General features: G+C 37.5%; 1 protein-coding gene across 2 annotated transcripts in view; it reads left to right on the forward strand.

The window, feature by feature from the left end:
* The window catches only part of pcmt (protein-L-isoaspartate (D-aspartate) O-methyltransferase), a 20440-nt gene extending 6709 nt beyond the window's left edge, over positions 1-13731 (forward strand). Inside the window, exons 2-8 of one of the 2 annotated variants that reach the window (XR_009804114.1) lie at positions 2032-2136; positions 2239-2270; positions 5513-5617; positions 5695-5815; positions 5910-5995; positions 12502-12748; positions 13165-13731. Coding sequence is in view for 1 of the 2 variants with exons in the window: in XM_061886259.1 (XP_061742243.1) it covers positions 2032-2136; positions 2239-2270; positions 5513-5617; positions 5695-5815; positions 5910-5995; positions 12502-12671; positions 13165-13177 (632 nt within the window). In the remaining variant the exon portion in view is untranslated. The remainder of the gene's footprint in view (positions 1-2031; positions 2137-2238; positions 2271-5512; positions 5618-5694; positions 5816-5909; positions 5996-12501; positions 12749-13164) is intronic. The other variant, XM_061886259.1, reaches the window with a different exon arrangement.
* The last annotated feature ends 201 nt before the right edge of the window (positions 13732-13932 follow it).

Raw genomic sequence — 13932 nt, forward strand, 5'->3', positions numbered from 1 at the left:
AACATGCCTACTTCACTGGTTTTGGGTTTTGTAAAATTTAAAAGTACAATTACTAATTCAGTGTTAATAATTGACTGGACCCTGGGGTCCAAAAAGGTTAAGAATGATTTGTAACCTGAATGCTTGCAAACTTCTGACACTAGTTTATCACACTTTACCTTGTGAAACCTCCAAATTCATTTCTATTTGCTAGGACCAAATTTATGCAGCAGGTATGCATTGTACATCCACCGGTATCAGCAGTTTATTTATAATGTATCTTGTAGGTGTGTGTGTAGCTGTAATTAGAGTTGCGACGGCTGTTGTTGGCTTTTCTTAACGTTTGGCACCAACAGCCTGCAACATGTTACTAGAGATCACACTCCTAACAAACCTCACACCTTTCACTTATGTACTCTCCTTTCGTACAGTTTCCTTTGCAATGTTAGTTTCCTTTGCAATGTTATCCATCAGGGTTTTACGATAATTCTAATTGAAAACGGTAATACAAACCGATAGGAGTTTAACAGCAGTTTATCAATTATCGTTGCATCACTGTCATAAGTTAACAAGTGCAGAAAACAGCAACAAAGACTTACCTGCATCTCACTTTTAAACATACTCAATAGTCACTGTATGTTTAGTACAGAGGTGCTCAAAGTGCAGCCAGGGACCCATTTGTGGCCCACAGCTAATTAACAGCACATTCTAAAAACAAAGCAAAAAAAACCCATCAAAAAGTGTATTAAAAGAGCATACAGGTGAAATGTAACGAGAAAAAGTTGCAATGTTGACTTCAATAACACAAAGCTGCCATGCAGGCTGTTTTTTTTCCTTATAACGGTCATTGCTAAACAAAATATGATTTAAAATTAATGTTATTATGAATTATTTACCTATTGAAGGCTCTTATTGCTTCACATCGAATATTGCACTTAAAAATATTTATTGTGGACTATAATGCATGTTGTGTTTTCTATAAAAAATAAGTTTTCTATAACAAAAAGAGGACAAAAAAATAAAAAACTATTATTTTAACCAATGGATCTTAAGTTGATTTAGAGATTTAAGCATTGACAGTAAAATCATTTAAAATAATGTATGACACTTTTTTATGAGAGAGGACCATTTGAATCCCTTAGAATTTTTGTGGGATTTTTTCTAACTGTTCATTGTTCAAAAAAATAATAATGACTCAAAATCAATGTTATGAATGATTGACATATTAAAGGCTCCAATTATCTCACATCAAATATTCCACTTGGAATTTTTTGGGAGGAAATTATGTATAAGTGCTAAGAAATCACAGCTAAGCGACGCTTTAAACACCACTGCTTTTTTTTTTTCACCAGGAAGGCAAAGTGTGTATTTGAGGCCATTTGATGAATGCAGCTTTTATTTTTTTTGGCCTGGGGCACATTGTAGAAACAAATCATAAACCAAAAAACAAGCAAAAAAAAGCATTTTGGAAAAAGGCTGACATGTTGATAGTAAAAGACTAAAAAAAACGGGAAGATTTATCTTTAAATATATTTTTTTGGCTTATTTTATTTCATAGTATTTTTTATTTCATATTTTATGTCATACTACCACTTTATTAAAAAAACATGAACAGCAATATTGTTCTATGTACTTAAAGGTTCCATACTACTGTTGTTCTTTTTAGAATATAAGATGGTTGACTATTGTTATTTATGATCCCATTTATAAGCAAAAATATTGTTTCTTTTAATATACTGGGAGGATATAAACCACTGTTGTTCTTTTTTCAATGTTACCTCTTGGAAGTTAATACTGCGATTTGAATGATGTGCAAAAAGATGTTTCAGTACAGCGATATTAAATACTTGACAGTTTGAAACAGTTTCACTAAACTGGTTGATTTAAAAGTAAATTGTTTTTATTTTTATCATGGTATTGAATGAGTATCTAGCACGACGGAAATTCACAAGTACTGAAATTCTGGTCTTGTGACGACCCCTGTAGTCGGCATGTTCTTTTATCATCAAGATGATGTAATGCAATCCGCTGTGTGCTTTTCTGCATCCGCAGAAAATGGCATCATCAAATCGGACAAGGTCTACGAAGTGATGCTGGCCACAGACCGGACCCATTTCTCTCGTTGTAACCCTTACATGGACTCCCCGCAGTCCATAGGTAGGTGTGATCAATGTCATATGTATTAATCACAAACATAATGTTTGTCTAAAAATAACATACATTAACCAAATCCATGTTTCTTTCTCTTTCCTCTAAAAGGCTTCCAAGCAACCATCAGCGCCCCACACATGGTATGACCTCACACACATCACATACCAGTCAAAGGAATGTCTAGTAGAGCATAAAAACAACTGTTTAAAACCTTTTACGGACGTTTTTCAACATTACGAGAGCCTTCTAAATATGAAATAACACCCTTTAGTCACCTTTACACTCGGGATGTGACAATTTTTTGGGGAAAAATTATGTGATCTGCCTCTGCCGATTAACACCTTTTAAAGCCGATTACCTCCGACTGATACTTTATTTATTTTTGGCAGATTGACTGACAGAGGCGTTGTGCAGCTTAGGTAATATAATCACCTTTGTTGTGGCAAATAAACTACATTTCTTGGTATCTTATCATTATCAAGTATCATTCCACTGGAGGACGAGGCTAGGCATGTTTCACACTGCAAGTGTTTATCGGCCAATTTCACTTATAAAACATCTGTAACAGTCGGCATCATGAAACTCCGATCGGAACATCTATACCAGGGGTCACCAACCTTTTTGAAACCAAGAGCTACTTCTTGGGTACTGATTAATGCGAAGGGCTACCAGTTTGATACATACTTAAATAAATTGCCAGAAATAGCCAATTTGCTCAATTTACCTTTAATGAATAAATCTATATATTAAAAAAAATGGGTATTTCTGTCTGTCATTCCGTCGTACATTTTTTTTCCTCTTACGGAAGTTTTTTGAAGAGAATGAATGATGGAAAAACACTTAATTTAACGGTTTAAAAGAGGAGCAAACAGGAAAAAAAAAAAAGAAAATTAAATTTTGAAACATAGTTTCTTCAATTTCGACTCTTTAAAATTCAAAATTCAACTGAAAAAATTGAAAAGAAAAACTAGCTAATTCGAATCTTTCTAAAGTAAAAAAAAAAATCATTTATGGAACATCATTAGTAATTTTTCCTGATTAAAATTAATTTTAGAATTTTGATGACATAGGTTAAAATCCAATCTGCAATTTGTTATAATATATAACAAATTGGACCAAGCTATATTTCTAACAAAGACAAATCATTATTTATTCTACATTTTCCAGAACAAAAATTTTAAAAGAAATTCAAAAGACTTTGAAGTAAGATTTAAATTTGATTCTACAGATTTTCTAGATTTGCCAGAATTGTTTTTATTTAATTTTAATCATAATAAGTTTAAAGAAATATTTCACAAATATTCATAATCGAAAAAACAGAAGCTAAAATTAAGAATTAAATCGAAATGTATTTATTATTCTTTACAATAAAAAAAACTTGAACATTGATTTAAATTGTCAGAAAAGAAGAGGAAGGAATTTAAAAGGTAAAAAGGTATATTTGTTTAAAAATCCTAAAATCATTTTTAAGGTTGTAGTTTTTCTCTAAAATTGTCTTTCTGAAAGTTATAAGAAGCAAAGTAAAAAAAAATAAAAAAATATTTAAACAAGTGAAGACCAAGTCTTTAAAATATTTTCTTAGATTTTCAAATTCTATTTGAGTTTTGTCTCCCTTAGCATTAAAAATGTTGAGCAAAGCGAGACCAGCGTGCGAGTAAATAAATACAATTTAAAAAATAGCGACAGCTCACTGGTAAGTGCTGCTATTTGAGCTATTTTTAGAACAGGCCAGCGGGCTACTCATCTGGTCCTTACGGGCTACCTGGTGCCCGCGGGCTCCGCGTTGGTGACCCCTGATTTATACTTTAAACTCTTAAACCAAATTACAGTAGAACCTCAATTCATGAACTTCATTTGTTCTTGAACATGGTTTGTAAATCGAAAAGTGTGTATGGTGAAGCACAGTTCTACACAAGAAACAAAGTAAACAGGAATGATTGGTCCGAGCCACGACAAAATTAAATATTTTAGTAAAAAGAATGCCCACTTTGAAGACAGGTGCGCTCAAAAACCATAACCATGTTGGTACAATCATTTAAAAAAAAAAAAAAGAAAATCCTTTTTACCTTGCTGTCGGCGAATGTTTGTGGCATGCAACCTCCTAGAGGAGACAACTGCAGAGATGGGAGGCGGCAGGTAGGAAGGGCAGTGGGTGTGGGTTCCCTCTTCTCTAAGTCTAAGTCCACAGCGATTCCCTTATTCCAGGCGGACTTGTTGGCTTTTCTGGACCCATACTGAGTAAGCAAAGTAGGCAAAACTTGGTAAATAGTGACAAAATAAACAAACTTCTGACCACTGAGAAGTGACAGCTGCCCCCTGTGTATACTGCACTGCACAGGAAGTAACCTCCCCAAAATGGCTGCGACTTTGGAAGAGTAAGGGGCCCTCTCCAAACTGTTCCCACAAGGTTGGGAGCATGGAATTGTCCAAACTGTTTTGGTATCCTGGAGCATTCAGAGTTCCTTTCATTGGAACTAAGGGGCCAAGCCCAACTCCTGAAAAACAACCCCATGCCACAATTCCTCCTCCACCAAGTTTCACTCTTGGCACAATGCAGTCCGAAATGTACTGTTGTCCTAGCTACCTCCAAACCCAGACTTGTCCATCAGAGTCCAGTGGCAACGTGCTTTGCACCACTGCATCCGACGCTTTGCATTGGACTTGGTAAAGTATGGCTTAGATGCAGCTGCTCGGCCATGGAAACCCATTCCATGAAGCACTCTGCGTACTGTACGTGGGCTAATTGGAAGGTCACATAAAGTTTGGAGGTCCGTAGCAATTGACTGTGTTGAAAGTCTTTGCACTATACGCTTCAGCATCCGCCAACCCCTCTCTGTCAGTTTATGTGGCCTATTATTTGGTGGCTGAGTTGCTGTTGTTCCCAAACTCTTCCTTTTTCTTATAATAAAGCCGACAGTTGACTTTGGAACATTTAAGAGCGAGGGAATTTCTCGACTGGATTTGTTGCACAGGTGGCATCCTTTGACAGTTCCACGCTGGAAATCACTGGGCTCCTGAGAGCGGCCCATTCTTTCACAAATGTTTGTAGAAACAGTCTCATGCCTAAGTGCTTGATTTTATACACCTGTAGCCGGGCCAAGGGATTAGGACACCTGATTCTGATCATTTGGATGGGTGGCCAAATACTTTTTGCAATATAGTGTATCATCACATACAGGCCGCTTTCGGCCCCCAGCCGAATGGTTTAAGCCAAATGCGGCCCCCCAGTCAAAAAGTTTGGACACCCCTGCCCTAAGGTAATGAAATGCCCATCCCAAATAGTAACAAAACCATAAATAGTATTTGGAAAAATTACTTTTGGATCTTACTTAGCACCGCCATCTTGTGTCTGATCCCGCTCACTGCTGTCCCATGTCCTCAGCACGCCTACGCCCTGGAGCTTCTACACGACCAGCTGTACGAGGGCGCCAAAGCCTTGGACGTGGGCTCCGGCAGTGGAATCCTCTCGGTTTGCTTCGCACGAATGGTGAGACCCCGTGTGACAAGGCTGTTTTCTTGGCAGGGTGCCTTTGCGTGAATCCCGTTCTCTTGTGTAATACCCAGGTAGGTCCTAAAGGCAAAGTCATTGGCATCGATCACATCAAGGAGCTCGTGGACGAATCTATAAACAACGTGAAGAAAGACGACCCCAGTTTGATCACGTCGGGGCGAATCACACTAACAGGTGAGCGCGCACTCACGCCATCGAGTCAAGAGTGAGGCAACAGTGGGCCATGAATACACACCGGCTGAAGAGGGCCTGCATGTGTGTGTTTCAGTTGGAGACGGACGACTGGGCTACACGGAGGAGGCGCCTTACGACGCCATCCATGTTGGCGCCGCAGCATCAACGGTCCCGCAAGCTGTGAGTCAGTTAACAGTCAGGTTCAGTGGGAGTCGAACATGCTGACACATTGTGACACTTTTGGGATGGTTGCCACATACTATGTCCATCCATTTTCTACCGCTTATTCCCTTTTGGTTAGCAGGTGCCTATTTCAGCTACAATCGGGCGGAAGGCGGTGTACACCCTGGACAAGTCGCAACCTCATCACAGACACATACTATGTCACATATGTTATATTGTACTTATACTAACATACATACTATATCATATTGTACTAATACTAAAATACACACAGTCACATTATACTAATACTAACATACACAGTCACATTGTACTAATACTAACATACATACTATGTCACATTGTACTAATATTAACATACACACTCTGTCACATTGTAGTAATACTAAAATACACACTGTCACAATGTACTAATACTAAAAATACTAACATACACACTGTCACATTGTACTAATACTAAAAATACACACTAAGTCACATTGTACTAATACTAACATACACACTGTCACATTGTAGTAATACTAAAATACACACTGTCACAATGTACTAATACTAAAAATACTAACATACACACTGTCACATTGTACTAATACTAAAAATACACACTAAGTCACATTGTACTAATACTAACATACACACTGTCACATTGTACTAATACTAAAAATACACACTCACATTGTACTAATAGTAACATACACACTATGTCACATTGTACTAATACTAACATACACACTATGTCACATTGTACTAATACTAACATACATACTGTGTCACATTGTAGTAATACTAAAATACACACTATGTCACAATGTACTAATACTAAAAATACTAACATACACACTGTCACATTGTACTAATACTAAAAATACACACTATGTCACATTGTACTAATACTAAAAATACACACTATGTCACATTGTACTAATACTAACGTACACACTGTCACATTGTACTAATATTAAAAATACACACTGTCACATTGTACTAATACTAATATACACACTATGTCACATTGTACTAATACTAACATACACACTGTCACATTGTACTAATACTAACATACAAACTGTCACATTGTGCTAATACTAACATACACACTGTCACATTGTACTAATACTAACATACATATTGTGTCACATTGTAGTAATACTAAAATACACACTGTCACAATGTACTAATACTAAAAATACTAACATAAACACTGTCACATTGTACTAATACTAAAAATACACACTGTCACGTTGTACTAATACTAATATACACACTGTCACATTGTACTAATACTAACATACACACCGTCACATTGTACTAAATTTGTACAATGTGACGGTGTGTATGTTAGTATTAGTAATACTAACATACACACTGTCACATTGTACTAACATACACACTGTCACATTGTACTAATATTAACATACACACTATGTCACATTGTACTAATACTAACATACACACTATGTCACATTGTACTAATACTAACATACACACTGTCACATTGTACTAACATACACACTGTCACATTGTACTAACATACACACTGTCACATTGTACTAACATACACACTGTCACATTGTACTAACATACACACTGTCACATTGTACTAACATACACACTGTCACATTGTACTAATATTAACATACACACTATGTCACATTGTACTAATACTAACATACACACTGTCACATTGTACTAATACTAACATACACACCGTCACATTGTACTAATACTTACATACACACTGTCACATTGTAGTAATACTAAAAATACTAACACACACTATGTCCCATTGTACTAATACTAACATACACACACTGTCACATTGTACTAATACTAACGTACCCACTATGTCACATTGTACTAATACTAACATACACACTGTCACATTGTACTAATACTAACATACACACTATGTCACATTGTACTAATACTAACATACACACTGTCTTATTGTACTAATACTAACATACACACCGTCACATTTGACTAATACTAACATACACACCGTCACATTGTACTAATACTAACATACCCACTATGTCCCATTGTACTAATACTAACTTACACACTGTCACATTGTACTAATACTAACTTACACACTGTGTCACATTGTACTAATACTAACTTACACACTATGTCACATTGTACTAATACTGACATACACACTATGTCACATTATACTAATATGGACATACACACTATGTCACATAGTACTAATACTGACATACACACTATGTCACATTATACTAATATGGACATACACACTATGTCACATAGTACTAATACTGACATACACACTATGTCACATTGTACTAATATTGACATACACACTGTCACATTGCACTAATACGGACATACACACCATGTCACATGGCACTAATACCGACATACACACTATGTCACATTGCACTAATACTAACATACACACTATGTCACATTGTACTAATACTGACATACACACTATGTCACATTGCACTAATACTGACATACACACTATGTCACATTGCACTAATACTGACATACACACTATGTCACATTGCACTAATACTGACATACACACTATGTCACATTGTACTAATACTGACATACACACTGTCACATTGTACTAATACTGACATACACACTGTCACATTGTACTAATACTGACATACACACTGTCACATGGTACTAATACTAACATACACACTGTCACATTGTACTAATACTAAAAATACTAACATACACACTGTCACATTATACCAATTGTAAAAATACTAACATTTGAAACTTTGTTGCATTGCCTCGTTGACAAATGCATAACTTAATCGGTCCTTCGAGGATTTCAACGGCTATTTTTGCAGCCTATAATCGCTAAATCCGCAGCAGCTTTTTCAGAAAGTCACAGTAAAAGTTTAGATGTTTCAAAGCTTTTTTTTTTTTACCATAACATTGAATCAGCTTGGGATTTTATGAATTTGATAGTGTTTTAAAGGGGCACTACCCTTTTTTGGGGGGATTTTTTCCTATCGCCACGATCCTAATGAGAGACAAGAAGACATAAGGTTTGGGTTTGTTTTTGCATTCTAATTTTTAAAAATCTTCTTGTTCTTGGTGGCTGGCAATACAGCTAAGAGAAGCAATCCTTCTACCTCTAAATTACTTCAACAATGCGTTTAAAAACCGCCAACAATACTACATTGACGTTATGGTTATTGTAAGCGCGAACACTGAGAAATAATTTTTCTAGCGTATTAAGTCATCTACGGCTCGCTTAAGGCAAAGTACTAAAAAAGTACCTAAAGGAATTAAGGCTGTTTGGTCAAGCTAGCCGGGGAAGTGTTTTCCAGTTGATTCTGGGTAAGCACGCCATTTATGTCTGCGTAGCCTGGCTCCAAGTTCCACGTTTACACCGGCAAGTCATGCCAACCTCACTTTTTCGGCTTCCGTCTCCCGTCCAAGTCATGCCAACCTCACTTTTTCGACTTCCGTCTCCCGTCCAAGTCATGCCAACCTCACTCTCTCGGCTTCCGTCTCCCTTCCAAGTCATGCCAACCTCACTCTCTCGGCTTCCGTCTCCCTTCCAAGTCATGCCAATTTCACTTTATCGGCTTTTGTCTGCCCTACTAAGTCATGCTAACCTCACTCTCTTGGCTTCCATCTGCCCCAACGTTTCACCCTTTTTTCATGCTCGCTTTTATTACCAAGGGCTCATCCTCCTTATATTCAGCTTCAAAAAGATAAGGTTGTGAATCCTTTTTTGTCCAAAAATAGTCGTCTTCCTTCTCCGTTACCAAGTCTGCCATTAGTTAGAACACAGTACACTTGTGTCTGTTTTCGGAAGAAGGAACACACATTTGTTGCCGAAAGTCAGAAGTGCATTGCAATGGAAACGGAAATAAATGCACTGAGGAAAGAAGTTACGGTAATGCTTAAACTGACCAAAATACGGTAAATATTGCACATATTGTTATAAACGTGGCTGTTACTAGATTTTGTATACATACACACATATATATATATATATAATATGTGTATGTATGTCCGATATTATTGGACATCTCTACTAACACTCATGTAACAACTAGTGAGCTATCTAATAACACAACTTTTTCGTCACACTTTTAAAGAGTAACAATTGTTTTCTTATAAATTGGATGTGTAAAAAGCATGAAAGACAAATAGTAGACCGCCAAATATTTACTCACTTCAAGAGCTGCAGTCTTACTCTAGAGCAGGGGTGTCAAACATCCGGTTTTATCCGGCCTGGGGGGATTAGTTTGCAAAGTATAAAAACGAGACAAAGTATTTGAATGAAAGAAACAGCTGTTCAAAATGTGTCTACTAGATGTCGCAATAGCAATTCTTTGTATCTTTGTAGATGATGCTACATATGTACAAAAAAATAAACCACATTAGTGCACCAGTTGAAGATGATTAAACTACATAAATAACAAATACATAAATAATAAATATTAGATTTTAATATTTTTTTATCTTAAGATTGAAAATTACCACCAATGAGTTTAATGATGAACATGATCACATAATTTATTCAGAGAGTATAAATAACGACAAAGATTGAATAGTATTAACCGCAACATGTAAGGGTAAAAAAACCCAACAACATTATGACTTGTACATTTTCAGAATGTGCTTGTTCTATTTTTAAACAAAAACAACAATCTGAAGTTGTCTTTATTTCTTAGTTATCGTACCGTGATTTTACCAGTCCGGTCCACTTGGGAGTAGATTTTTCTCCATGTGTCCCCCCCATCTAAAATGAGTTTGACACCAGCGCTCTAAAGCAGTGTTTTTCAACCTTTTTTGAGCCAAGGCACATTTTTTGCGTTGAAAAAAATCCGGAGGCACACCACCAGGAGAAATAATTAAAAACTAAAACTCAGTTGACAGTAAAAAGTCATTGGATATGACTAAAGCATAACCGAGCATGCATCACTCTAGCTCTTGTCTCAAACTAGGTGTATTGTCACATCACGCCGTAACTTAGAGTTTTTTCTGTTTTCCTGTGTGTATTCTTTTAGTTCTTGTCTCGCGCTCCTATTTTGGTGGCTTTTTCTCAATTTTTTGGGTATTTTCCTGTAGCAGTTTCACGTCTTCCTTTGAGCCATATTTCTAGCATCTACTTTGTTTTAGCAATCAAGAATATTTCAGTTGTTTTTATCCGTCTTTGTGGGGACATCTTTGATTGTCACGTCATGTTCGGATATACACTGGACGCTGTCTTTACTCCACAGTAAGTCTTTGCTGTCGTCCAGCATTCTGCTTTTGTTACTTTGTAGCCAGTTCAGTTTTAATTTCATTCTGCATAGCCTTCCCTAAGCTTCAATGCTTTTTCTTAGGGGAACTCACCTTTTGTTTATTTTTGGTTTAGGCATTAGACACCTTTTTACCCGCCGCACTGCCTCGATCCCGACATCTATAGAGCAATTATCTACCTGCTAGCACCTACTGATATGAAAGAGTATTACGCTCTAGACAGCACCGACACTCGAACATCAACACATAATTTGCAGATTATAGTTACTGGTTTGCAAAAAAATATTTTTAACCCAAATAGATAATATTCCACGGCACACCAGACTGTATTCACGGCACACTAGTGTGCCGAGGCACTATTTTAAGGCGAGGTATATTTTTGTCATAAAAAAAATCAGGAGGCACGCCACCAGCAGAAAACGTTAAAAAATGTACTTTGTGTTAGCAAGCAAGGCTATCTACGTTTTTGCTGTCCTTCTTTGTGTGACATTGTTGATTGTCGTGTCACTTACGGATGTACTTTGTGGACTCTGTAAGTTTTTGCTGTCGTCCAGCATTCTGTCTCTGTTTACTTTGTAGCCAGTTCAGTTTGACTTTTGTTTTGCTTAGCCTTTTCCTTTCCCTTTCGTTCATTTTGGGTTTAAGCATTACATACCTTTTTTTTACCTTCACACTGCCTCCCACGATTGATTGAGACTTTTATTAGTAGATTGCACAGTACAGTACATATTCCGTACTATTGACCACTAAATGGTAACACCTGAATAAGTTTTTCAATTTGTTAAATCGGGGTCCACGTGCACAACAAACCATCCTTGTCTCACCCGACACATTCCGACTTTTACAAAGCAATGCTGCCCCCTCCTGACATGGAGTATTACATGGTTACCCTGCCGAGTTTTACACGGCACAGACACTAAGCAACGGCACATTATTGGCAAATTATAATTATTGATTTGCAAAAAATTTTTGGGGCATAAATTAGGTGAAGTTGCATAATTTCCCACGGCACACCAGACAATATCCCACAGTGGTTGAAAAACACTGCTCTAGAGAATACTATGTAGGCGAGCTTCGATCTCGTTTCCAAACATTTCCATATCACATTGAAAGACCGTGCCCTTTGGTGGTGAATGCGACAACCAACCATGTCCTCCTCCTACTAGCCAAGAAGAAATAATGTTACATCAACACATTTTTTAGGCGTAAAAAGAAGTGAACCGCTGTCATAAGCAGACCGTGTCTTGCAGCTCCTGGACCAGCTGAAGCCCGGCGGTCGCCTCATCCTTCCCGTGGGCCCGGCCGGGGGCAACCAGATGTTGGAGCAGTACGACAAGCTGGAGGACGGCAGCACCAAAATGAAGCCCTTGATGGGGGTGATATATGTGCCTTTAACGGACCGAGACAAGCAGTGGTCCAGGTGGAAGTGACTTCCTTCCTACTCCCCCTTCCCCTCCTTTCCTCCTGTACCCTTCTCTCCTTCTCACAGCGGAAAAGGTGAAATGGGCGTGGCTTGACGCATCACAAAAAAGGGGCCCGGGGGGTGTTTTTTTTTTTTTTAATTCTTCTGCCTCTTGTTGGTTTGCTTCTTCCATACCATGCCGAGAAGTAGCTGCACGTTTCCTTCCTTCCTTTTCACGCTTTAAAAGGGTGAATCAAAGCTGCTGGACTAATGAAACTTGACAATAAAACACTGTGAAGGCTGGTGTTTGGTAAGCATGAGCCCAATAATGATCATAAAAACAATAACAATGGCGGAACGTGTCAACTATTTTTATTTGACCTTCTGCTCTGTGAGATGTAGACACTGACCAATGGGATTGTATGCTGCTGCTAACGTTTCTTATTATTTTGTTTGTTTTGTTTTATCCGCCCCTGGCTCTTCTAACATCCACGACTTCTGTTTTCTGCAGGGATGAACTCTGAACAGCAGGACAGTCCATAAACGCACCATTTAAATTTCAAATCCTGGAAGAAACTCTGACTGGGGGAAGGGTTCAAGCAGTCCTTACACTAAATTCATTCATAATCATCACGGACTCCTTTTCCCCATTTCTCCTTTTTTTCCCGCCCCACATGCAATACAAGTATTACAAATATCGGAGAGCGCTGGACTTTGTTGACAGAAGCTTGTAAGATGATTGACATAGTTCAACCTCCCTGCTAATAATATATACATATAAGCTTTAGCCGCCCGCCCGATGATAGCAGTATTAGCAACACAATGGCTGACACAAACCCTCACATCCTGTTTGCTGAGCATCGTTTAAACATCAACCACACGTGCAAAGATGCTACTTTCCTCGCACGTCGTCACACGCGAATAACTTTTGCCAAAATAAATATCAAGCAAATGAATGTCTGGTGTCTTCGGGGAGGGGAAGAAATGAAATCTTGAAGCACATTTTATTTTCTGTGATATAAATATGGCTGTCAACTTCTAGAATGGCATATGACAATAAAGAGTTGCTTATGTTTTATTATTGAGTTGTTTGGTTATTCGCTAACTACTTTTCAGGGTGTGTCCCGCTTGTATAACACATTTACTATCCACAATAAATGGTGGAATTCAGTATTTTCTCACAGTGAACCACAACATCCCATTTCTGTCAGCACTCGTGTTTTATCATTGGATTATCTGGTAATTTATTACTTCTCAAAGTGTACAAATTCTTGAGTAG

This window comes from Nerophis ophidion, linkage group LG24, assembly GCF_033978795.1.
Source record: "Nerophis ophidion isolate RoL-2023_Sa linkage group LG24, RoL_Noph_v1.0, whole genome shotgun sequence".
NCBI classification, from domain to species: domain Eukaryota; kingdom Metazoa; phylum Chordata; class Actinopteri; order Syngnathiformes; family Syngnathidae; genus Nerophis; species Nerophis ophidion.